This window comes from Idiotropiscis lumnitzeri, chromosome 19 (genome assembly GCF_059441095.1).
Source record: "Idiotropiscis lumnitzeri isolate Australia: NSW breed Sydney's pygmy pipehorse chromosome 19, RoL_Ilum_1.0, whole genome shotgun sequence".
Classification (NCBI taxonomy): Eukaryota; Metazoa; Chordata; class Actinopteri; order Syngnathiformes; family Syngnathidae; genus Idiotropiscis; species Idiotropiscis lumnitzeri.
Window position 1 is genome coordinate 6226871 of NC_142409.1, and position 21550 is coordinate 6248420.

Consider the following 21550-nt stretch of genomic DNA (forward strand, 5'->3'; position numbering starts at 1 on the left):
TATCATATTTGGCTCTCAATTAATACAAGCAGTTAATGACCCGGTTCTCTGATGCAGGTTGCAGCTTGTGAGCTTCTCCACAGCTTGGTCCTCTACATGGTTGGGAAGAGTGCTCAGATGGTGGAAGGAGAGAACCGTTTACCACCAATGTACAAGCTGCACAAAAGACTTTTTCCGGTGCTGCTACGTCTGGCCTGTGATGTTGATCAGGTACGTATCGCTAAATATAATAATAGGAAGGAGCTGCAAAACGGGAGTCGTCTAACGCAGCCATGGACTCAAATTTAAGACCACTTGATGCAAAAACAAAGTGCAGGCTCGAGTCTTTTGAGTTCAGATTTTAAAGTGTTAAACAGCGGGGATGCTTGTGGTGATGTATGATGAAATAATGTATCGAAATTAATGTTTTTGCCAGGTGACCAGGCAGCTCTTTGAACCATTGGTTATGCAACTGATCCACTGGTTTACTAACAACAAGAAATTTGAGAGCCAAGATACAGTAGCTGTTCTTGAAGCCATTCTGGTAAGTGACAACTTTCAGTCAAGTGCTTAAACGTGCAACCAACATACATGCAATTCTGATGTATTATAAGATACATGGTATTTTTTGTTGTTTTTTAGGATGGTGTTGTTGACCCCAAAGACAGCACACTCAGAGACTTTAGTGGCCGCTGCATCCAAGAGTTTGTCAAATGGTCAATCAAGCAAACCAGCCCCAAGCAGCAAGAGAAGAGCCCCACAAACATGAAGTCGCTGTTTAAGCGGATCTATAGCTTGGCTCTCCACCCCAATGGCTTCAAAAGGCTGGGTGCGGCTTTAGCTTTCAATAGTATCTACAGGCAGTTCAGGTGCGAGTGTTTTTTTTTTTTCTTCTTTTTTTTAATTTCAAGATAGGTCGGGAGATGATTATGTTTTGATGGGTTCGGACTACAATGACAACGTGTTGTGTTTTTGCACAATTTTTTTCTCTTCCAGGGAGGAAAATTCCTTGGTGGAGCAGTTCATCTTTGAAGTACTTGTTATTTTTGTTGAAAGCCTGGCTCTTGCACACACAGATGAGCGATCAATGGGTAACGCTCCTTCAACTTAACAACCTCCCTACCAAAAAATGGAATCAAAGGAGCATGCCAACGTTTCTTCATCTTTTAATTATGGATATAATATTGCAGATTCATGCAGAAAATGTAGATTTAATAGTCCATATCGGCTATATCCCTTGACGCTGGTGAGACTGACGGAATTGACGGAATTGAATTTGCTTGAAATTTTTGTACATACAATATACTGAGAAGTTTCAAGTCCCCAGCCTATTTATGACCAGTCAGAGCACATACATCTGCACAACTGCATGAGTGATCACAATTTATCTTGATCATGACAAACTTTGGTTGATACACAAAAAACTGTGGCCAGGAAGTGTCATCACAGGTATCTCCTTAATCATTGTTGTCTTACATCCTCAGGTACACTGCAGCAATGTAGCAGTGCCATTGATCATCTGAAACGGATTATCAACTACAAGGCCCCTGCTCTTAATCAGCACAGTGCTAAGAGACGCATCCCAAGGTTGGTAGTCAACAAAAAAAGCACACTACAAACGTGGCACATGACAAATGTGGTTCAATTGTTTAATTTTCCCACTTTGTCTTCTATTAGAGGCTTCCCGACTGATGAAAAGCTCTGCCTGTCCGACATGGTTTTATGGCTTCTGGAACAATGTGGAAGACCCCAGACTGAATGTCGGCACAAATGCCTGGAGCTCTTCTATCAATTTGTGCCTCTCCTCCCAGGTGAGTAATGGCACAATAAAGTATTAAATAATATTCTACTCTGTCGGTTTATGTTTTTGATGTGAATTTAGGAAATAATTCACCACCACAATGGCTGGAAGGTGTGCTAAAGGATCGTGGCATTGGTTTCCTGGTTGCAAAGTTTGAAGGTGGAGGTCTGCTCTCCCAACCTACTCTCAGGAACGTGATGGGGCCTTTTAGTGTAAAAGCCACACTGCAGTGGATGGACCTTCTGCTGGCTGCCCTCGACTGCTACAACACCTTCATCAGTCTGCATATAATTAGGCCTAATCACATGCTTAGTAAGTTGTATTTGTCACCACAACTCAGTAATCCTTGGTGTTTACTTGCTGCTGTGCTGATATTGAGGAGTGTTCTCTCCTTCCCAAGATTCCAAGGAAGAATCGAGTTTTCTGCAAGCTGTACGTTTCTTTTTGACTGAGCTTGCAACACAAGAGCTAGCTGCAGCAGAGAGCTGCTTCCATCATGGCCAGAAGAATTCACACTTCAGTCCAATAGAGGCGGAGCAGTACAACTTCAGCAAATGTACAATTATTGTTCGCCTGCTGGAGTTTGCTACAATGATCCTTGTCAAAGGAGGCCAGGACTTTTGCAAGGTGTGACTGATTTCTAGGCATGAAAGCCCTTTTTGTCACCATCCCTACTTGTTTGTCCTTGCGTAATGTACCTTCGCTCACTGTTTACAGCTTCTGGAACAAGATATTTTCAGCTCCATATTTTTCGAGCTGACTGCTATGGTGGTGTGTGAGCCATCCTCTGTGGGTTTCAACATGGCAGATGTCGATATAATTAAGAACCTACCTGAAGTATGTATTCCTCTACTCAAAGCCCTGCTGGCCTCACCATACTGCGCTCGTGTGGAATGTTGCTTGAAGAAAAGAATTTCACATGCAAGGTAATTTGATGTTTTTGTCTTTGCCACTCAATTGCAGGGCTATTGAAGAGATGTCATTTCCTTCACTGGAGATGCCAGTACCCTATTGAAGAGGCAAAATTATTTAGTTTAAAAAATGTTAAGTGCTGTGGTTTATATCAGAGCTGACAGAGTAGTGCTTTGTTGTTTAACTCAACTAACAGAATTCCAAGTGGATATTTAATAAATGTAATTGGCTAAAGGTAATTTCTGTTGTAAGTGCTGCTTGGTCTATTTGAAACGTTTTTCTTTTTTTTTTTTCTCATTTTGCTCCTCAGTGTTGAGGCACTATGTGCTGTAGACTTCTTTCACTCCGGACACCATGGCCAGTTGGAAATGGTTTTGTCTTCATGTAAGCAGCTCCACAAAGCTGGCTTCCTTTGCTCCATTCTGAAGAGCCAGGTACTTGCCCTGACTTGCTTTCATACACAAAGACTGATGACCTCATGACCATGTTTTTGTTCTGTTGTTGTTGTTTGTGATGAAGGATGCAGATCCTGCCAAATCACTTCTCCTGACGGTATATAACGGTACGGCACCTGGTGACAGGAAGTCACTTCCGTCCTTGGACATAAACACTAAGAAGCTAGCTGAGGGCCTGCTTCAGCTTTCCTTTTCGCTCTCTCAAATGGTTAGCGCGGTGTTCTTTAAGACAAAGTTTCATTACCAATAAAATTAATTTAAAGTATCATAGTTGGCATGGATGAGTGCTGACTGTTTGTCCACCTGCTGCTCGTATATGTTTACTTTCAGGGTGAGCAGCTACTGGACATACTGCTGACTGGAAGTCACTGCCAGAGCTTCTTGAGCTTCTCCCATGCCGAGTACTTCTACAACCTCTTCCCGACAGGCATCAACACGGAGCTGCTTCGAAACATGAATACGACAGTACCTGGTCTCATGATGGCCGCCTCTCTCAACCCCGGCATGGTAAATAGTTTTTCTCTTCTTTCTCCTCTTGAATCATGTAACGACTCACTATACACCGCTGTACAGTTGTTCATTGGCCGTTCCTTGAAACATCTGTCAGTACCACACACAGTCATCCTATGCATCTCTAAATGTGAACCAATCTGTTAAACTATAAAGAGTCTCTGCTTTAATCTCAGGTTAGTGTGTTGCTGAATGGCATGCTGGACCACAGTTTTCGAGAGCGTTCTTCTCGGAAAACTCAGGGAAAACAGCTGGTGGAGGAGGTGCTGCGAGGATGGAATAGTCTGCAGTCATGGTGGGGGGGACACGCGTCAAATGCCGAGAGCAAAACTGCCACTCTTCTGTTACTCTCCAAACTCTTACAGGTATTCTGATGCAATTTTGTTTTGGTTTGGAAACTGGATAATCACTACGTGTAATAATTACTCATCATATTTTCCCTTTCATCAGATTGACTCATCTGTGTGCTCCAATGTCACCCATGAGGGGTTTAAGCCAGTGTTTTCTACTTTTACCATGCTCCTGGTCGACATGTGCCTTCCGCTGAATCTCAAGGTAAAAATAGATGGCACATTAAAGCCATTTAATACACTTTCATTTGGAATTATTTGCAGTGGTAAAACTTGATCGTTCTTGCGTTTTCACGTCTGGGTGTATATGTACCTCATTGTTGAAAGGAAACGGCTATTTTTATAAAGGAGTTGTTTGTTCTCAATTAACTGTCAATGTCACTTAGAAATGACAATTAGTTTTCAACCCAGATCTGAACACTCTTAATACCACTGATTGATTGTATACCTACCATTTATCACTTTTGATGATTCACTCATACCGAGCTGTTGTATTTATAGGAAACTGGTCCCTTTTCCTTTATTTCAGTTTATTTCAGTTTGCCTTTGTGTTTGTACATTTGTTTAGAGTCAAGCCCTTCTGGTGTTGCCCTTTTTTACAATTGTCCCGGAGGAACCACTGGCTGAGTTGCAGAAAGCACTTGAGTGCCTGGTGGCCTCCCACTTTCCTATGCAGTCTGATGAATTTGCAAAGGGGTCGCTTCACCGCAACAACTACATGGACTGTATTAGAAAGGTAATTTTTTGTTTTTTTTCTAAAGACAGGTTTTTCCCCCCATTTTTTTATTTACACAATATGTAGTGTGTAATGTGTTTGCCTTGAAATTCAGCTTCAAGGCAGGTTAACACAATGTTAACTATGGCATTGGAAACTTTTTTTAAAACAAAGATCATTTCTGGTATAGTTGCTGGATGCTCTTGAGCTTTCTCAGAGCCCACTTCTGCTCAAACTGCTGGCTGAAATTCTGTGTCGAGACAGAAAGCACATCATGGAGGAGCAATTTCAAACATGCTTCCAAAGAATAGCTCAACGGTCAGTAAAGTTGATTAATTTTATGAATGTTATAACAATTGTATGACTGCATTATGTGTGAGCATACATTTACACTGTAGGTATCATAACAAATTAACTTTTTTTTTTTTTTAAATAATCTCTTCTATGTGTGATCAGACCGAGCAGTGAACGGCAGTTACAGCTGCTGTGTACGATATATGGAGTATTCCAGCAGGGTGATGTTCCAAGGAGCAGTGTGCTTCAGGCCATGGTGGAAAGAGTTCTGTTGCCTCTCGCTTCTCACTGTAGTACCAAGACGCTCAGTGACTTCTTTGTGGCAAATGTTACCGACATAATGGCTTTGCTTCTCAGTCGCTTCACTAAGGTTTGATTTGGGCATTTTTCCTCTTCCATCATGCTGGTGTTTTTATCTGCAGGTGAATATATTGATAAAGTATCTAGAAATTCATTCCCTTTTGATCCCTCATTGTATTTTTATGCAGTTCATTTAAGTTAATCTGTTGACAGACTAAGTCTAGGTTTCCTGACTTCTGAGGAACACACTGGTGAATCTGTCTTTTATAGGCAAATGAATACGCATTTGAGATGCAGTTGTTGAAGAAGAATGGCTGCTTCAAGCTGATGGAGCTCCTGTATTCCCGGCTTCCCAAAGAGGAGGTTTATTCTAAGGAATCACGCATCAATTCGACTTACTGTGGTACAGACAAAACTGAAGGGAACGAGCTATCAAAGAAATTGCTGAAGTAGGATGTCCCCTTGACCGTTACAGATGCCCCGTGAAAATACTGTTGCGTTTTTGTACCTGTTCCCCATGAGTAATTGATGAAGAGGAATCTTTGCAATTGTTTTTTGCAGGTTATGTTTTGAAACGTTCACCGAGAATATGGCGGGGGAGACTCAGCTCCTGGAGCTGAGGAGACAGTACCACTGTGCTGCGTACAACTGCGCCATTGCTGCCATCAGCTGTAGCTTCAATGAGCCCAAATTTTATTATGGCTTCCTCTTCAGTGACAAACCAGAAAAGGTGCGACTTAACTGGATCCATCCCAACGGTCATTTTTATTCAAATGTCACAAATACGTTAAGATGTTGTTTTATTTATTCATTTATGTTTGTGAATTTGCTCAGAACCAGTTAATTTTGGAAAACATAATTGACATTGAGAGGACCTACAGTTTTCCAGTTGTCATTGAGGTATGTCAGGAGATTTATTTAATTTTTTTGGTTTAGAAAAATAATACCAGGCAACCTTTCATCATTTCTATCCTTATCAATGCAGGTGCCGCTCGAGAGAAAGAAAAAATATACCATGATTCGAAAAGAAGTGAGCGAGGAGAATGGAGGTATTTAACTTGAACTTTGTTTATTTTGCTGTGACTTATGGTTAAAACAATAATAGTTGAGAATTGTCCTCAAAATACATTTGTCTGGTGTCTAAAGAGGCACCAGTGTATTTGTCCTCGCAGTCCTACATGGCTGACAGCAGTCTGAGTGAGGAGATGAGTCAGTTTGATTTCTCCACCGGCGTGCAAAGCTTTTCCTACAGCTCCCAAAAACCTGAAGGGGAACAACGCCCTATTGCAAAGACCGTGAGTTGTGTTTTGACCTAAAGCTTCAATATCCATCACGTGATCTTATTTGTGCGTCTGGATATACATTTATCAGGTAGAAGAGGCACCTTATTCCCCGGCTGCAACTGTGGACCTGGAAATGGATGAGCTAAATCAGCATGAATGTATGACGACCATGACAGCTCTCATTGGTCATATGCAAAGGAACAACATCACTCCTAAAATTGAACAGGTCAAGAAGACACCCATGTTAATTGAAAAAAAAAATGCGACACTGTCAATGTCATAATATATTTTATACATTTATTATAATTGATAAAGGCTCTCCCATTGTCAATGAAATAGGGAAATGTGCCCAGTGACCTTCCTCCATGGATGAAATATCTGCATGGAAAACTAATGAATCCAGCCACACCGCTGAATATCAGACTCTTTATTTCAAAGCTAATCATCAACACAGAGGAGGTGAATATCAATTTATGTGACTATATTCAAGCTTTCACGCATATGTAACGCTTCCCTCTGGTATTATATATTATTCTCCCATTATCTGCAGGTCTTCCGACCGTATGCCAAACACTGGCTGGGGCCCCTCCTACAGCTTGTTGTATCTGGAAGCAATGGAGGAGAGGGTATCCATTTTATGGTTGTGGATATTGTGGTCACAGTGTTGTCTTGGACAAGCTTAGCAAGACCCAAGGTTGTATAGTCTCATATTTGCACTACTACTATTGTAGAAACAAGCACAAAGTGGTTCAGGTGAATTGTGAATATGGCCCGTAAAAGTTTTGACATTCTTAACAAGGTTTTCTTATCACAGGGTAACGTCAAGGATGAAGTGCTAGCCAATCGGCTGCTAGAGTTTCTAATGAAGCATAGCTTTCACCCAAGAAGGTCTGTGTTTCGCCATAATCTGGAGATTATTCGGACATTGGTGGAGTGCTGGAAAGACTGCCTTTATGTGCCTCACAGGTCGGTAGTCTTAAAATTTTAAAATATGCACAGTTGTAGTTTTTATTCCTGTTGCTACATGCCTGCAAACCCAAATTGAATTTATAATTGCAGTCAGATAATTCTGTAAATTGACAATGAAATGCTTATGCGAGCTTTGACATCAACTACCTCTCTATCTATAGGATTTTTGTTTGGCTGTCACCTCTTGCAATAAACTTCCTTAATAATAATGTACTTTTTTTTTTTGTATGGTATTTTCACTTAATGTCTGTTTTTAGTCTGATATACGAGCGCTTCTGTGGCACGGACCCTGAAAGTAAAGACAACTCTGTTGGACTTCAGTTGCTTGGAATCGTCCTGGCCAACAACCTCCCTGCTTACGATGCCTCCTGTGGAATTCAGTATGATAGGTAAACCTGTGTGCAATGAAAATGGCAACTGTGTCTTTGTGCATCCCGTTAATGATGCATTAGTAGTAATAATGCTAATACTGTTTGCTAAGTAAGTAGTCGTGAATAGATATTTTTTCAACTAGTTGATTGTGTGCTGTTCAAAACACCATAAAACAAGGACCCCTTGTATTGATGATCTTTAATCATACCGCATGTCATTACAGGTACATCAAGTCCCTCACGAACAACATTACCTTTGTAAGGTATAAAGATGTCTATTCAGCTGCTGCTGAGATTATTGGGCTCATCCTGAAGAACATGACTGACAAGGAAAACGTATGAGATTTTCCTCACTTTACGGCAGAGGTGTCAAAGTCATTTTTGTGAACGGGCCACATTGTGGTTCTGGTTTCCCTCAGAGGGCCGTTATGACTGTGAACTTATATAAATCACCTTACATTATCACTTACGCACAACACATTGATACAAAGCTAGTTTTAAAATCAGAAGCCAGTAATAAATGGCATTATCTCATATTTCAATGTTGCTAAAAGTGAAGAAAATGTGCTAGAAGCAGCAAGTTGAAGTACATGATTTTCCCTTCGCGAGGTCGCGGGCCACATCTGGCCCCCGGGCCTTGGTTTTGACACATGTGCTTTACGGTCACAATTTGAATATGTTAAATTAATGCTACATGACAGGCTTAATTTACATTATAAATAGATTCAGATGTAACCCTTCCATATTATTCCCTCAGCATCACCAAGAACTTCTCAATCTTGCTGCAAGTCAGATAACAAACCTGAAGAAAAAAGAGATGAATGACAAATTCATTATTTGTGTCAACAAAGTGTCAAAGCACTTTCCTCCTTTTATGGATGGGTGAGCATTGCTTCCCGTGCACGTTGGCAAAATTATTTGCATAGTACGGTGGGCTGCACGGTTTTCCCTTTGGCTTTTTCAGGTTTGTCAATCCTGTGTTCTACCAGCTGCCAAAGTTGCACGGCCTATTAAAAGTGAACTGTTTGGAGTGTGTGTTGAGTCGAGCTGAAGTCATCCCAGACATTTTTTTGCAGCTTAAAACCACAGGATTCATTCAAATGATGGGCCACAGGTAAGTGTCAACAGCACGTTGCACAAATACTACTGAAACATTCAACAGTTGGGGATGTGCATTTAAGGTTTAGCAAAGGTTTACCTGGAAAGGTTATAGTGCATTTTAGGTTCATTCTGAAATCTCACCCAAACACATAATGTCCTAATCTTTTTGTAAGTACGCTACTAGTGTACTTGGATGATTCATATTCAGGTTCTGATATACAGTATTTTTTCCCTTTTTTTCTTTTTCCCTCTATTGTTCATGCATTAAGGGATGAAGCACAGCAGAGAGTGTGTCTTGAAATCATCCACAAAATTCTTCCTCGCCTCACTCCACCTCAGCTTCAGGAGTTCCTTGTAGTTGTGACATCATTTGTCTCCCACCCTTCACCAGTGTGTCGAGAGAGAATGTATGACATCCTCATGTGGATCCAGGACAATTATAGGTATGCAATACTGCATCTACCCAGGAGCAGTTTTTTTTTAATTAATTCTTGACATTAATTTTATTTGGATGCGTATTTGACTCAAGAGCTCACAGTTTCATCAGCCACAATAAAAAAAATATTCTGACCACTTGACTTCTACATTGTCGTCCTCTAGTGATGAAGAGAGCATGACAGACAGCACCTCACTGGAAGTTTTGAACACAGCTAAAGAGACACTACTTCAAGGATTGTCTGAAGAGAACCAAGGCCTTCAGTAAGTGATAACTACTTACTCAAAAGACACTCAGTTGAGGGCAGACCTTTCCCAAAGTGGATTGATTGTGGTCTACAAATCAAAACAAAGTATACCTGCCAAGGAATGACTTAAAATGTCTAAATTGTCTGCAAGTGAATATGTATAATGTAACAAATATATCCCACAATATGCTGCTGTCATAATTTTATCCAACTAAGCGGCCGTAACGAACACCTTGAAATTGTTTTATAATGCATTTTTTTTCTCACTTTTTATTCTATATATTATAAGGGGTTGGGTTATCTGTTTTTTTTTTCTTAACACTGTATCTGCCTGTGTATAGTATATTAATATTTTTTCCATTCCTCCAACATATTACGATGCAAAAATTGAATCTGTCAAACTGTTATTTTTGTTGTGACATAATCATTCCTGTCTACTGTTCTTTATTACAGGCTTTATGTTCGTAATTTCTGGAGTCAGGAGAAGCGTCTTCCAACCACAACTTTGGAGCGAATGTTGACAGTGCTTCATTCATTGTACACCTGTCAAATAGAGAGATGTTTCTTAAGCCTGGCAACCAATCTCTTGTTGGAAATGACTAGTCAGAGTCCCGACTTCAAACGAAACATGTTTGAGTATCCCCTCTCGGAGTGCACCTTCCAGGTTGGTTTACTTTTCTGATTTCAAGTTAACATATTGGACTGTTTTCGACTGATCCCAGAACTCCTTCCGTCTTCCACCCAATAGGACTATTTGATTGATTCGAACTGGCGCTTCAGGAATACAGTGATGACTCCAATGTTTGTTGAGACACAAAGCTCTCAAGGCCCTGAGAGCGTGGCACAATCACAATCAGGAGCCATGAAAGGGAAACTTCGAGCCACTCAGACCTCACTTCAGTTTACCCAAACACAAATACCTGGTATTCCTAATTAATGGCAATGTTTCAATATTTTACTCCACATGTATGTAGATATCTTGATATGTGATATCTTGCTAACTGGGGCAAGTTTTGGGGTAATAAGTCAATTTTCCTTTGTTGATTACGTCGGCAGGTCGACACACAGCATATAACTGGCTTACTGGCAGCAGTGTGGACACATTTGCAGAGTCTTCAGTGTCTGAGTCTCTGTCCTCCTTGATGGTGTTTGAAAAGAAAGCGGCAAGGCAAAGTACAGCAAGACGACCAGTAGGAGAAGGCTTTGGACAAGGGCGCCTAACTGCATCGACCGACGAGGTGGACAGTCATTCAAAAGGTCAGCCAGCTTTGTCATTAGATCTGAAGGATCAGTGTTTAAAAAAACTAATTTTGTCTTACTTCCAAATGACAACTTTGTATGCCCGAGGACGACGCTGTAAAAGTGATCTATTGTGTCTCTCGTCAATAGCAGAAAACGAAAAACGTCAAAAAATCCTGCAATTGAGACGCAGATTTCTAAAGGACCAGGAGGAAAGCCTGATTTTTGCACAAAAAGAGGTCCAAAAACAAAAGCGACTGAAGGTAACAAAGGCACATCAGAATGTCTAAATAAATCACAGCTGATCAACCATGACATAATGATAATATGGTTAATATTATGCACAGAAAAACACAATAACAAACAATTAAAAAACAACTTTTAGGCTTTAATTAAAATCGATGAGGTTTCATTGACTTACACATTGTTCTACTTTTCATTGACAAATAAATATTTAATTGTCACAATATCATATCTAAGTCATTCCCACCCCAGCCAAATTGTATTAAAATATATCGTAAACATAATTTCTGAATGTTGTTTTCTGTATTAAAGTTTCAATCAACTTGCTCGCTCCTTCTCTTGTCACCTGCAGGAGCAAAAAGCTGATCAAAGGCTCAGAAAGGAAGCTCAGGTGACTCTGTATCGCAACTACAGAGTGGGCGACTTTCCAGACATCCAAATCCCATACAGTAACCTTATTGCCCCCCTTCAAGCAGTTGCACAGGTTACTCTACCTCTATTTCCCTTCCAGCATACAATATATTAAAAAAATAACAAGGTGTCATAAATACTGATTTTGATTTTTTCGCATGTCTCTTAGAGAGATCCAATTCTGGCCAAACAACTGTTCAGTTCTCTGTTTGCCGGCATCCTTCAAGAAATGGAAAATCAGAAACCCCGGCAGCAAGCAGTTGAAATTAAAGAGGACCTTCGATGCACCATGAACAAATTCCTGGGCAAAAGTACGCTCTGCTTCCCACCGTTTATCGCATGTGTGCAGGTATGTCTTTGTCTGTCCCACGTTTACTATAGATTAACATGGAGAGAAATTAACTTGTGCAGGCTGGGTTTGGCAATATGTCCATAAAATAAAATCTTTGATTTTTGTTTCACTGGCGTGGTTTGGAAGATTTCTAAACATAGTGACAATGTTACTAATTTGGCAATACTAACTGCTTTTGTGAAGTGTCTACTCTGTTGTTAGTAAAGATGTTTTAAGGGACGAAGGAAGCTGCAAAAAAAAATCAAATAAATAAAATTAAATAGTATCTTAAAAATGTTTAATGTCCACATCTGTGTTCAACATTGGCCTGCATCCGAAGTCTCTCTTATCAATGTGATCTGTATTCTTTGCAGCAGCACCTTGTGGCTATTACTTTTTTCAATGCATATCCTTACAAATTATTTTACCCCACCAGGACATGTGCTACCAGCATAAAGACCTGCTGCATATCGATCCAGCGCTTATCAGCTCCACAAGCCTCGCAAGTCTCCAACAGCCATCGGGCGTGCTGCTTTTGGAAGAAGGTCTGCTTCACATCGACAACCATGATGAACCTCCTACCAAAAGGTCACGGGGTCGCAAAGAAATCCCCCCGGATACCCAAAAATGGGTCCACCTTGCAAGGTGCCAAAGGTTCACTAGTTGACTTGAGTTTGAGCCACTTTTTACCTAACTATTTTTCTTTGCGTTGTCCCATAGGCTTTACAGAGATTTGGAGGATTACGATGTTGTCCGAGGCATCTTTGCAGGTAAAGTTGGAACAATGCCAATCACCAGTGCTGCTCTTCAAGCTGAAGCCAGCACAGACTTTGCTGAAGCTGCTAAGCTTTACAATGAGGTATGTGAGTCCTTGTGCTCAAATGATGCATCAATGCAGATGAACTGATTTTTATTTATTTATTTTTGTTTCCAACACTGCCAGGCTCTCAACACTAAAGACTGGAGTGATGGCGAGCCCACTGAGTCTGAGAAGGACTTTTGGGAAATTGCTGCAATGGAGGCCTACAGTCATTTGACTGACTGGAAATCTCTTCAGTACTGCTCCACGTTTTACATCGATGAAAATACCCCTGCTAACCTTGAGAATATGTGGCTCGAGCCTCTCTACCAGGTAAGTAAAATGTCATTTTACTTTCTAGGAGTTAGGTCGACTCGTTCTTCGAACACAAGTGAGGCTGATTTGCGATCTGTGATCGCTGAGTGTATAAAATACTGTCTTTATACGCTTTTGAATCATTTTGTTTTCTTCTAGGAAATGTACCTGCCGCACATGATTCGAAGCATGCTCAAGCTGCTGCAGTTGGGTGAGAGAGACCAAAGTCTTCTCAGCTTTATGGACCAAGCCATGAAAGTGGAGGGGCGCAAAAAGCTGCTGGAGAGTCGCTACAGCCAAGAGCTCAGCTTACTCTACATCCTACAGGAGGACTATGACCGCGCTAAATATTACACCAACTCCGCCATGGAGATGTTTATGGAGGTGAATGGATGAAAGGTGATTAGAACATATTTTTTATCTGGTTTTAACCCCTGTCTGCTCTTTTTAGAGTTACTCCAGTGTGGATACACTGCTTACTCAAAGTCGCCTGACCATCCTGCAGTCCGTGCAAGCCTTGACGGAAATCCAGGACTTCTTGCAATTTATCAAAGGAGAAGGTGAGGAGTTGACTTGTTGGTTCGGTTAAAGAATAGAGACATACGTAAACAACATACGGAGAAGGGCGCCTTGAAATCTCAAAACCATCAAGACATTCTGGAGCTAAATCTATTAGAAAGCATAGTATCAGCTGCTGGTCATGGGACAACAGGATAAAGACCCAAATCACAGATCTAACACCGCTTTTATGAGTCTTGATCTAATTTTGATGAACATCCATTGAAGGAGCCGAAAGAACAAGAAAGTTTCTTGTTGTGATATTAGTTCTATCTTTATTTGAAATCAAAAACATAGGATATGACCTCTCGACATGCCCAGACTGTCAAGCGTGTGCTACCTTGCAATAATATAATCTTTGGTCAAATACGTTCGGCTGTATGAATTGAATCCATCACTGGTAATCAACTGTTTTCACCTCTATTGTGTTACTTTATAAAAGCAACCAAATTATATTTATTACTATTTAAATTGACATTTTTGGGGAGCAAATTAAACTAGATTTTGAACGTGGTGTCATTACTTTAGTTTGCCTATTAATTAGGTTGTAGACTTAAGAAGCTATTTTTAAATCTTTGTAATTGTCTCTTGTGGATTCTTAGACAAAAATCCTGATCCTTTTTTTTTTCAAGCTTACTAACATTCATTCTGATACATGTATTAGTGTCTGTGACATCCCTCAAGCGGCTTATCAGTTCATGGACTGAGCGATATCCTGACGCTAAAATGGATCCAGTGAACATCTGGGACGATATAATTACATCCCGGTGAGGAAAAGGGGAAAATAGGAGTTGTTATTTTACAAGACCAGTTGAGAAAACTCAATTTTTCTTTTGTCAGATGTTTCTTCCTGGACAAAATCAGGGAAAAGCTTCAGAGCCATGCAAACACTGATAGCATGGAGGTGGATGCCACTGATGACACAGCAGAGGACCTTAACACTTTAGTTAACAACTGCAAGTTCAACATGAAGCTGCACATGGCTGATAGCGCGAGGAAGCAGGTGACCAAAGCGAAACTGATACGCAAGACTGGTTGTTCCCACTTTGTAGCCTTCATTTTAACCCCCCAAATTGTTTTGGTTGATTTCAGAATAGCTTTTCTGTCTCCACCAAGCTGATGAAGGAACTTCACAGAGATGCCAAAGCAAACAGAAAATGGTTACTGCGGTGGGTCCACAGTTTTAGTCGTTACAGCCATAAACGCTGCCAAGCGCAAGGTCCATTGGAGCAACTCAATATCATGCTCAAGGCTGTCCCACTTTTGGGTGAGTGAGATATAAACAGTCTAACACTCAAATACTAAAAAAAAAAAAAGTCACGAGGTGCATAGAGATATAAAGCATTGCTGCTAGTGCTGATGTAAGTCTGCTCAGAAAGCAGCCTAGCATCTTCATCATGTGCTGATGAGAATTAAAATAACTTTAAAATTACATTCAACCACAATTATGCAATTCATATGGTCCAAAACCAAACATGTTTTCCTCCAGAGGATATTCAGCTTGATTGCCAGAATGCCCCATCTGAAGTGTACAGAGACCAAAAAATCCTTCAAGGAACATCCTTCCACATCATGGCCATGGCTATACGCAGAAGTCCCTCAGTGTTGGAAACTATTGAAGCTGACAAAGCAGAAAGAATTGCCAAACTTTCAGATAGTGCTTGGCCTATTCAGGATCTGAAGGTACAACAATGACACCGAATATCATCATATTTTCACACTACTAGTTTGGAATACTTAGGTTTCTGTATGTCCATATTTCATGATATTTTCCCTCCAGGAAGTGGAAGTGGGACTACAATCGCGAGCATTGATGCTGATGCTTGACGCCACCAAAAAGGCTGATGAGGAGCTGCACACTTATAAACATGAACGTGTGGAAACCAGCAGCACTGTAGAAACATACATGTGCTTAGCTGATTTCTGTGACAAACTGCTGCGTCAGGAGGATCAGGGTGACACAAGTGAGTTTGTAAATGTGCTCATAATTTTTCCCATTTCAGCCTAAATAAACATTTTGGTCATTTATGTATTGCAGACAATCAATTCCCAGACCTCATGACACTGCCAGTGTATGTTGTGAAATGTATGTTGAAGGCCCTGAAACTGAACTCAGAGGATGCTCGTCTCAAGTTCCCTCGACTGCTACAGCTCATTGAGTTGTATCCGTCTGAGACGTTGGACCTCATGACAAATGAGGTTTGTGTCTGGATTTGCAGTGTATTTCATTGGATCTTTTCTGGTTGAAGTGTTGTAAAGCCACCTTAAATGTATTAAAACAGGTATAAATACAACACCAAAGATGGTATTTTATGGATTGAAATAATTCTGAGACTTTTTGTGCTTTGATTAAGAACACAAAGTTAGTTGATTAATCTTCACTGTCATTGTTCTTAGGTGATCCATAGTTCTACTTTCAATATGAAGAGGTGTTATTGTAAATCATTTTTGCAGTGGATTCTAAAGAGGGCAAAGTTTTTCTTTTTCTGATCAGCATCATCCTTTTGTATGCAGATGGCATCGGTCCCCTGCTGGATGCTGATTGGTTGGATCAGTCAGATGGTGGCCCTTTTGGACAAGCCTCAAGCCGTGGCTGTGCAACACTGCATTGAGCAGATAGCAGAATATTACCCCCAAGCTCTGGTTTACGCTCTAATGATCAGTAGTGAGAGTTATCATTTTGAGGACTCTGCTACCGGCCACCGACAACAGGAATTTGTCAATAGGTAATAGGAATATCCATCCATTCCCGAGAGAATGCTTCCTGAATAGGGGCACAGATGTGACAGAGCCAAGTATTGAAGACAAAACATTAAGAAGTGTGAGGCAGATGGTTGACAATGATTCAATTGTAATGGTGTATATTGCGTTTGTATCAACAGGATGAAGAGCATGCTGGATAAGGGAGAAGCTGTGAAGAAATTTGTGGATGCACTGCAACAGCTCACAAATCCCGATATGATTTTTAGGGTAACGAATGTTATTTTAGCCACGACAAAAGATTTTTTTAACGCTTTTTTTTAACTTATTATGGTTGTTTTTTGGGCCCCGCAGGATTGGTGGGAAAATGTGAAAAATGAATTGGAAAAACCAGACTTCAACAAGGAGAAAATGGAGAACATGTACAACGAGATGCACTCTTCACTCGGGGATTGCAAAAAAGAGGGTCATGGGATGTTTCGCAAGAAATTTATCCAAGTTTGTACATGCTGTAGAGTCTATGCCAATATATTCTACACTCTCCTATCTTACTTTTTTAGAGATATCAATACTGTATTTGGGCATTTGTATTTAATTATTATTATCACAACACCAGCTAGTCATTTGTAAATTCTGTGCTAGCAAAGAGAAATATAACCAGCTGAAACTGTTTAACCCCTTTAGAAACACACCAACAATTATGATTTTTTTTTTTTCCACAGAAATTTGCGAAAGATGTGGAAAATTTGCTGGGAAGAAAAGGCAGCAAGGTATTTGAGAAGAGAAAAGAAGCAAGATTTGTGCAGAGTGTGGATCAGTTTGCATCGTCCATGCGGAATCATCAGAAGGAACCTGGGAACCTGAAGGAGTACTCGCCTTGGCTGAGTTCATTTCAGGCTGACCCATTCAGAAATCAGCTGGAAATCCCTGGTCAGTAGAATTCATCCACCAATACCATTCAGATTGAAGAAAGGTCTTGCAATGCAGTGTAAATTTTGGCGTGCTTTTTTCTTTTTTTTTCGACACAAATTTTTTCCATGATGTGAGATTATGCGTTTGTCAATTATTCTGTTGGACACTAAGCACATGATACGGAATCTTATTCGTGTTCTAGGTCAGTATGATGGCAAATCCAAACCTTTGCCAGAGTATCATGCCAAGATAACTGGATTTGATGAGAGAGTAAGTATTCCAACTCTTCAACTTTTGCTAAAGTTTAGGACATTGGAAAATATTGGAAGCTAAAACTTTTTAAAACAATTTTAACATTATTGTAACACATTTTTCTAACAAGCTGTACAACTTCAGCAACATTCCACTCACAGTTGGCCGATATATTTTTGGGATTTGGCTCCTGCAGGTAAAGGTCATGTCATCCATTCGCCGTCCCAAACGTCTGATCATCCGCGGCGACGACGAGCGCGACCACCCTTTCCTGGTTAAGGGTGGAGAAGACCTGCGACAGGATCAGCGCATTGAGCAACTTTTTGCCGTCATGAATATTTTGTTGAGTCGCGACGCTGCGTGCGCTCGCAGAGGCCTGCAGCTCCACACGTACCAAGTCATCCCTATTAACGCAAGGTACTGTGTTGTATTTTAGCTTGCTTTTTTTTGATGGATTACATTAAAGATTATGTGTTTGTAGCAATACAATATGAAGTAACTAAATACTGTATGATAATGACATTGTGTCTTATGTTTGCAGAATTGGACTAATTGAATGGCTGGAGAACACATGTACTTTGAAGGAGTTTCTTTCAGCCACTATGACGGAGGAGGAGTCACTCAGGGCAGCGAGGTACACTTTAGCCATTGCATATGATTTTATTTTAGATTGCACTTGTCCTCATTATGATCTTTAGTGAACTGGAATCTATACCAATTGACGTTGGGCAAAAGATGAGGTACACCGTGGGCTGGTTGGCCGTTTTATTTATTTATTTATTTATTTTTTTTATTTTTATTTTGTTGCCGATTGTGCCATTTAATTTGATTCAGCATGATTTTCATGCCACCTGTCACCAGGTAAATGTGCTGTTTTTCAGGTCTGTTGACATCTACAATAAATGGCTGTCCACCTTTTCTCCAAAAGCAGAAAAGTCTGTCATGAAGCCCTACGCTCTAGCTTACGTGTAAGCGACCCTATGAACAACAAAAATGCAGCTCATCAAGTGTATATTTTGAGGCATTGTCCCTCACCACAGCAGTGTTTATTCTTTGGCAGGAAAGCAAAACGCACTGATACCATCAATAACTTCGCTAAAGTGTTGCAGCAAGTGCCTGCTGATCTACTCAAGTAAGTTTCCTGTCTAGCTTGTTTGATAAAGAGATCAAAATTGTCAAGATCTGTTGCCTTTTTTGATTTCCAGGAGAGCTTTCCTAAAGATGTGCAACAGTCCTGAGGCCTTTCTATCCCTGCGCTCCCACTTCATCAGCTCTCATGCGTTACTGTGCGTCAGCCATTGGGTGCTGGGCATTGGCGACCGTCATCTCTCCAACTTTATGATCAACACGGAAACAGGAGGCATGATAGGCATCGACTTTGGTCATGCATTTGGTTCAGCCACACAGGTAGAATGACAACTATTGTTCCCTGTATCAGTCGCGCTGTATTTCATGACATTTTTCACAATAGTCACAAGGAATGGCTAAAAATGTGTAATTGCAAGATGTCATTGAGAGTAGATCCAATTTTCATGTTATTCAATCTTACCATCAAACTGATTTGCTTTCACTGTGTGGGTGTTGCTAACTTGAGTGTGCTGGTTGCTCCTGCCAGTTCCTTGCCGTCCCCGAGCTCATGCCTTTCCGGCTGACCAGACAGTTTGTGAATCTGATGCAACCCTTGAAGGAGTCCGGTTTGATCCAGAGTGTCATGACGCACTCCCTCCGAGCTTACAGAAATGAGCCGGACCTGCTGCTCAACACCATGGATGTGTTTGTCAAAGAACCGTCATTAGACTGGAAGGTCCGTCCGTGTTCTTAAACTGTGTGGTTGGTCTTGTCAATGCGTTGTTTTTATTTTTTTAATCGCCGAATCCACACATTTACCCTTCCACAGAACTTTGAAATTAAGCAACTGAAGAAGGGAGGTACGTGGACAGAGAGCGTGAATACCAAAGAAATCAACTGGTATCCTTTGCAGAAGGTGAACTTTGCGAGACAAAAACTGGAGGGCGCAAATCCTGCGACCATCACCAGGTATGAGAACTACATTATAACTTAATAAGGTATAACGAAGCCCCGCTTATCAGGGGTGACATATTGCAGAACAACAATACTCACATATATCCCGCATATATTCTATATGCTCTGTGAGAATTATACTACTGTAGCATATAGTTGGCGACTTTCTCTACCTCGCCACTGATTTTGTGTGCAATAAAAGCCCAAAAATATGGCTGCTTAAAAATATGCATCATCATTAAAGAGGAACAATGTTTTGCTCTAAAGAAATCTGAATTGTTACCTACAGCAACAGAAAGTGGGACTGTACTGCGATGCAGAAAAATCGTCCCATTTATTTGGACGATCTTTATCCTTGATGATTACAGTGTGCATTCATCATTGCATCAATTCAACAAGCTCATAAAATATCCCTGCATTATTTGCTTTCAAACTAGAATTCATATTTCTTCCAGACTCTTTTAAAACATGGGAAAATAATTATTTGCTGAATTTGTGTTTGTGCACTTTATTTACAAACCCATGTACTTTTCGATGTTCATTGAACAGGACAAACAAATATAAAATGAAAAGACAAGCAGGGAGCTAGAGTTTGCCTCAACTCACACGCAGACTAACCAGCCAACAAGCTTGCTAAAAGCAACCCAACCCTACAATAGTGATTTATGGTTCGGCTCAATGTATAGTAATTACAATTTATAAATCTAGGTCATTGCTTTACATCCTCTTTAACTGTTTTTTTTCCCACAGTATGGCGATATTTCTCTTTTTTTTTCAAACGAAACAAAAAAATGTGTGGTTTGCGGGAAGTTGTCATTTCAGCTCATTACAATGTGAAACATTTGATGTAGACTCAATTTAGTTCTGAGCTTGGTCGTGGAATGAATGAATCTCCTACACTAAGATACCACTGTAATGGGTGACAAAGAAGCATTGTTGAAGGGATACTTCGGACCGGAATCTTTGTATGTCTGGAAGGCACTAAGTTTTGATTGGGTTGTTAGCGGAAATTACGGTGAGTCTTCACACTGTGAATTTTTTTAAGAATCAAATCATGTTTAAACCATTTTTAAGTTTATTGTTGTAAGATGACTTGGAAAATTCTAATAATTATGTGTTATATTTTAAGGAGAGGTCAATTACTGCTGTTCATAGCAGGGCTCGGTCCCCACTGCCTGTAAATACAAACGGGAATTTTAGTTTATATTTCAAATTACTCAAAAGTTCACTGTTAATACACTTAAATTGCAGCCCTCGTCTTTTCCCATCATGTCCCTCTTGTTGTGTATGCTCTCCTCCTACTCAGATGTTTCCCTTTTTTACAGTGAGGAGCTCAAGCTTGGCTTCGAGGGGCTACCCGCCTTCCAGGGGATGCAGTCAGTCGCCCTGGGGACGCCGGAGCACAACGTCCGCGCAAGGGAACCGTCCGCGGGTCTGTCCGTGGAGAAGCAGGTGGAATGTCTACTCGACCAAGCCACGGACGCAAATGTGCTCGGGCGAGTGTGGGCGGGCTGGGAGCCATGGTTCTGATGACGCATGCTGCGTTTAATCGCAAAATGGTTTGGCTGGTGTGCTTACCAAACTAAATGCACCAGCAAGCATAACTCTCTCCTTACGCAAAATCTTTGCAGTCTTGTAGTTTGTTCTGGCAGAATTGCTTGAAACTTGTTTTAGAAGGAAATGGGTTTTAGGATAGAGTTCTCGAAATGAGACAATTCAATGTCTTGCACTTAATTTGAAGGAAATTGCTTGCTTGAATTGATGCTGTTGTTGATTACAAATAAAGGTTAACTCATTCACTACCAGCTGATTTAAAAAAAACAAACAGATCTTTGATGTCTTTAGCCGTCAATGGCAGTAAATGATTTAAGAACCATTTGAATATGTGCTATTATGGTTCCATTATGTTGTCACTTGGCATTGTCTTTTTTGGGGGGTGAGTACTTTTTAGATCCACTATTTTAACTGTAACAATCTAGCATGATGAAACTTAACCAAAAACCAAACATTTATCTTGTCAGTGTCAATAACAACTGTCTCGTCTC

The 21550-nt window shown here is 40.5% G+C and overlaps 1 protein-coding gene across 6 annotated transcripts in view; it reads left to right on the plus strand.

Annotated features, from left to right (window-relative positions):
* The window catches only part of prkdc (protein kinase, DNA-activated, catalytic subunit), a 35169-nt gene that overhangs the window by 7742 nt on the left and 5877 nt on the right, over nt 1–21550 (plus strand). For 5 of the 6 annotated variants that reach the window (XM_088283283.1, XM_088283285.1, XM_088283281.1 and 2 more), the window contains exons 25-86: nt 58–210; nt 416–523; nt 622–848; nt 976–1070; nt 1464–1566; nt 1657–1790; nt 1862–2092; nt 2181–2407; nt 2498–2706; nt 3003–3126; nt 3212–3355; nt 3478–3654; nt 3834–4022; nt 4108–4212; nt 4576–4743; nt 4913–5040; nt 5179–5386; nt 5587–5765; nt 5878–6046; nt 6151–6216; nt 6302–6365; nt 6463–6611; nt 6688–6825; nt 6939–7058; nt 7150–7293; nt 7414–7565; nt 7826–7957; nt 8164–8275; nt 8697–8821; nt 8904–9053; nt 9310–9483; nt 9641–9739; nt 10177–10387; nt 10472–10646; nt 10780–10980; nt 11113–11225; nt 11558–11689; nt 11786–11965; nt 12384–12592; nt 12668–12806; nt 12891–13079; nt 13221–13445; nt 13513–13621; nt 14284–14386; nt 14460–14622; nt 14712–14886; nt 15109–15302; nt 15400–15583; nt 15658–15818; nt 16134–16345; nt 16502–16589; nt 16674–16817; nt 17042–17249; nt 17434–17501; nt 17680–17900; nt 18025–18117; nt 18365–18451; nt 18544–18615; nt 18689–18890; nt 19099–19287; nt 19381–19520; nt 20831–20957. In XM_088283283.1, coding sequence (XP_088139409.1) covers nt 58–210; nt 416–523; nt 622–848; nt 976–1070; nt 1464–1566; nt 1657–1790; nt 1862–2092; nt 2181–2407; nt 2498–2706; nt 3003–3126; nt 3212–3355; nt 3478–3654; nt 3834–4022; nt 4108–4212; nt 4576–4743; nt 4913–5040; nt 5179–5386; nt 5587–5765; nt 5878–6046; nt 6151–6216; nt 6302–6365; nt 6463–6611; nt 6688–6825; nt 6939–7058; nt 7150–7293; nt 7414–7565; nt 7826–7957; nt 8164–8275; nt 8697–8821; nt 8904–9053; nt 9310–9483; nt 9641–9739; nt 10177–10387; nt 10472–10646; nt 10780–10980; nt 11113–11225; nt 11558–11689; nt 11786–11965; nt 12384–12592; nt 12668–12806; nt 12891–13079; nt 13221–13445; nt 13513–13621; nt 14284–14386; nt 14460–14622; nt 14712–14886; nt 15109–15302; nt 15400–15583; nt 15658–15818; nt 16134–16345; nt 16502–16589; nt 16674–16817; nt 17042–17249; nt 17434–17501; nt 17680–17900; nt 18025–18117; nt 18365–18451; nt 18544–18615; nt 18689–18890; nt 19099–19287; nt 19381–19520; nt 20831–20957 — 9417 coding nt within the window. Of the gene's footprint in view, nt 1–57; nt 211–415; nt 524–621; nt 849–975; nt 1071–1463; nt 1567–1656; nt 1791–1861; nt 2093–2180; nt 2408–2497; nt 2707–3002; nt 3127–3211; nt 3356–3477; nt 3655–3833; nt 4023–4107; nt 4213–4575; nt 4744–4912; nt 5041–5178; nt 5387–5586; nt 5766–5877; nt 6047–6150; nt 6217–6301; nt 6366–6462; nt 6612–6687; nt 6826–6938; nt 7059–7149; nt 7294–7413; nt 7566–7825; nt 7958–8163; nt 8276–8696; nt 8822–8903; nt 9054–9309; nt 9484–9640; nt 9740–10176; nt 10388–10471; nt 10647–10779; nt 10981–11112; nt 11226–11557; nt 11690–11785; nt 11966–12383; nt 12593–12667; nt 12807–12890; nt 13080–13220; nt 13446–13512; nt 13622–14283; nt 14387–14459; nt 14623–14711; nt 14887–15108; nt 15303–15399; nt 15584–15657; nt 15819–16133; nt 16346–16501; nt 16590–16673; nt 16818–17041; nt 17250–17433; nt 17502–17679; nt 17901–18024; nt 18118–18364; nt 18452–18543; nt 18616–18688; nt 18891–19098; nt 19288–19380; nt 19521–20830; nt 21512–21550 lie in introns of those variants that run through there. The other variant, XM_088283286.1, reaches the window with a different exon arrangement.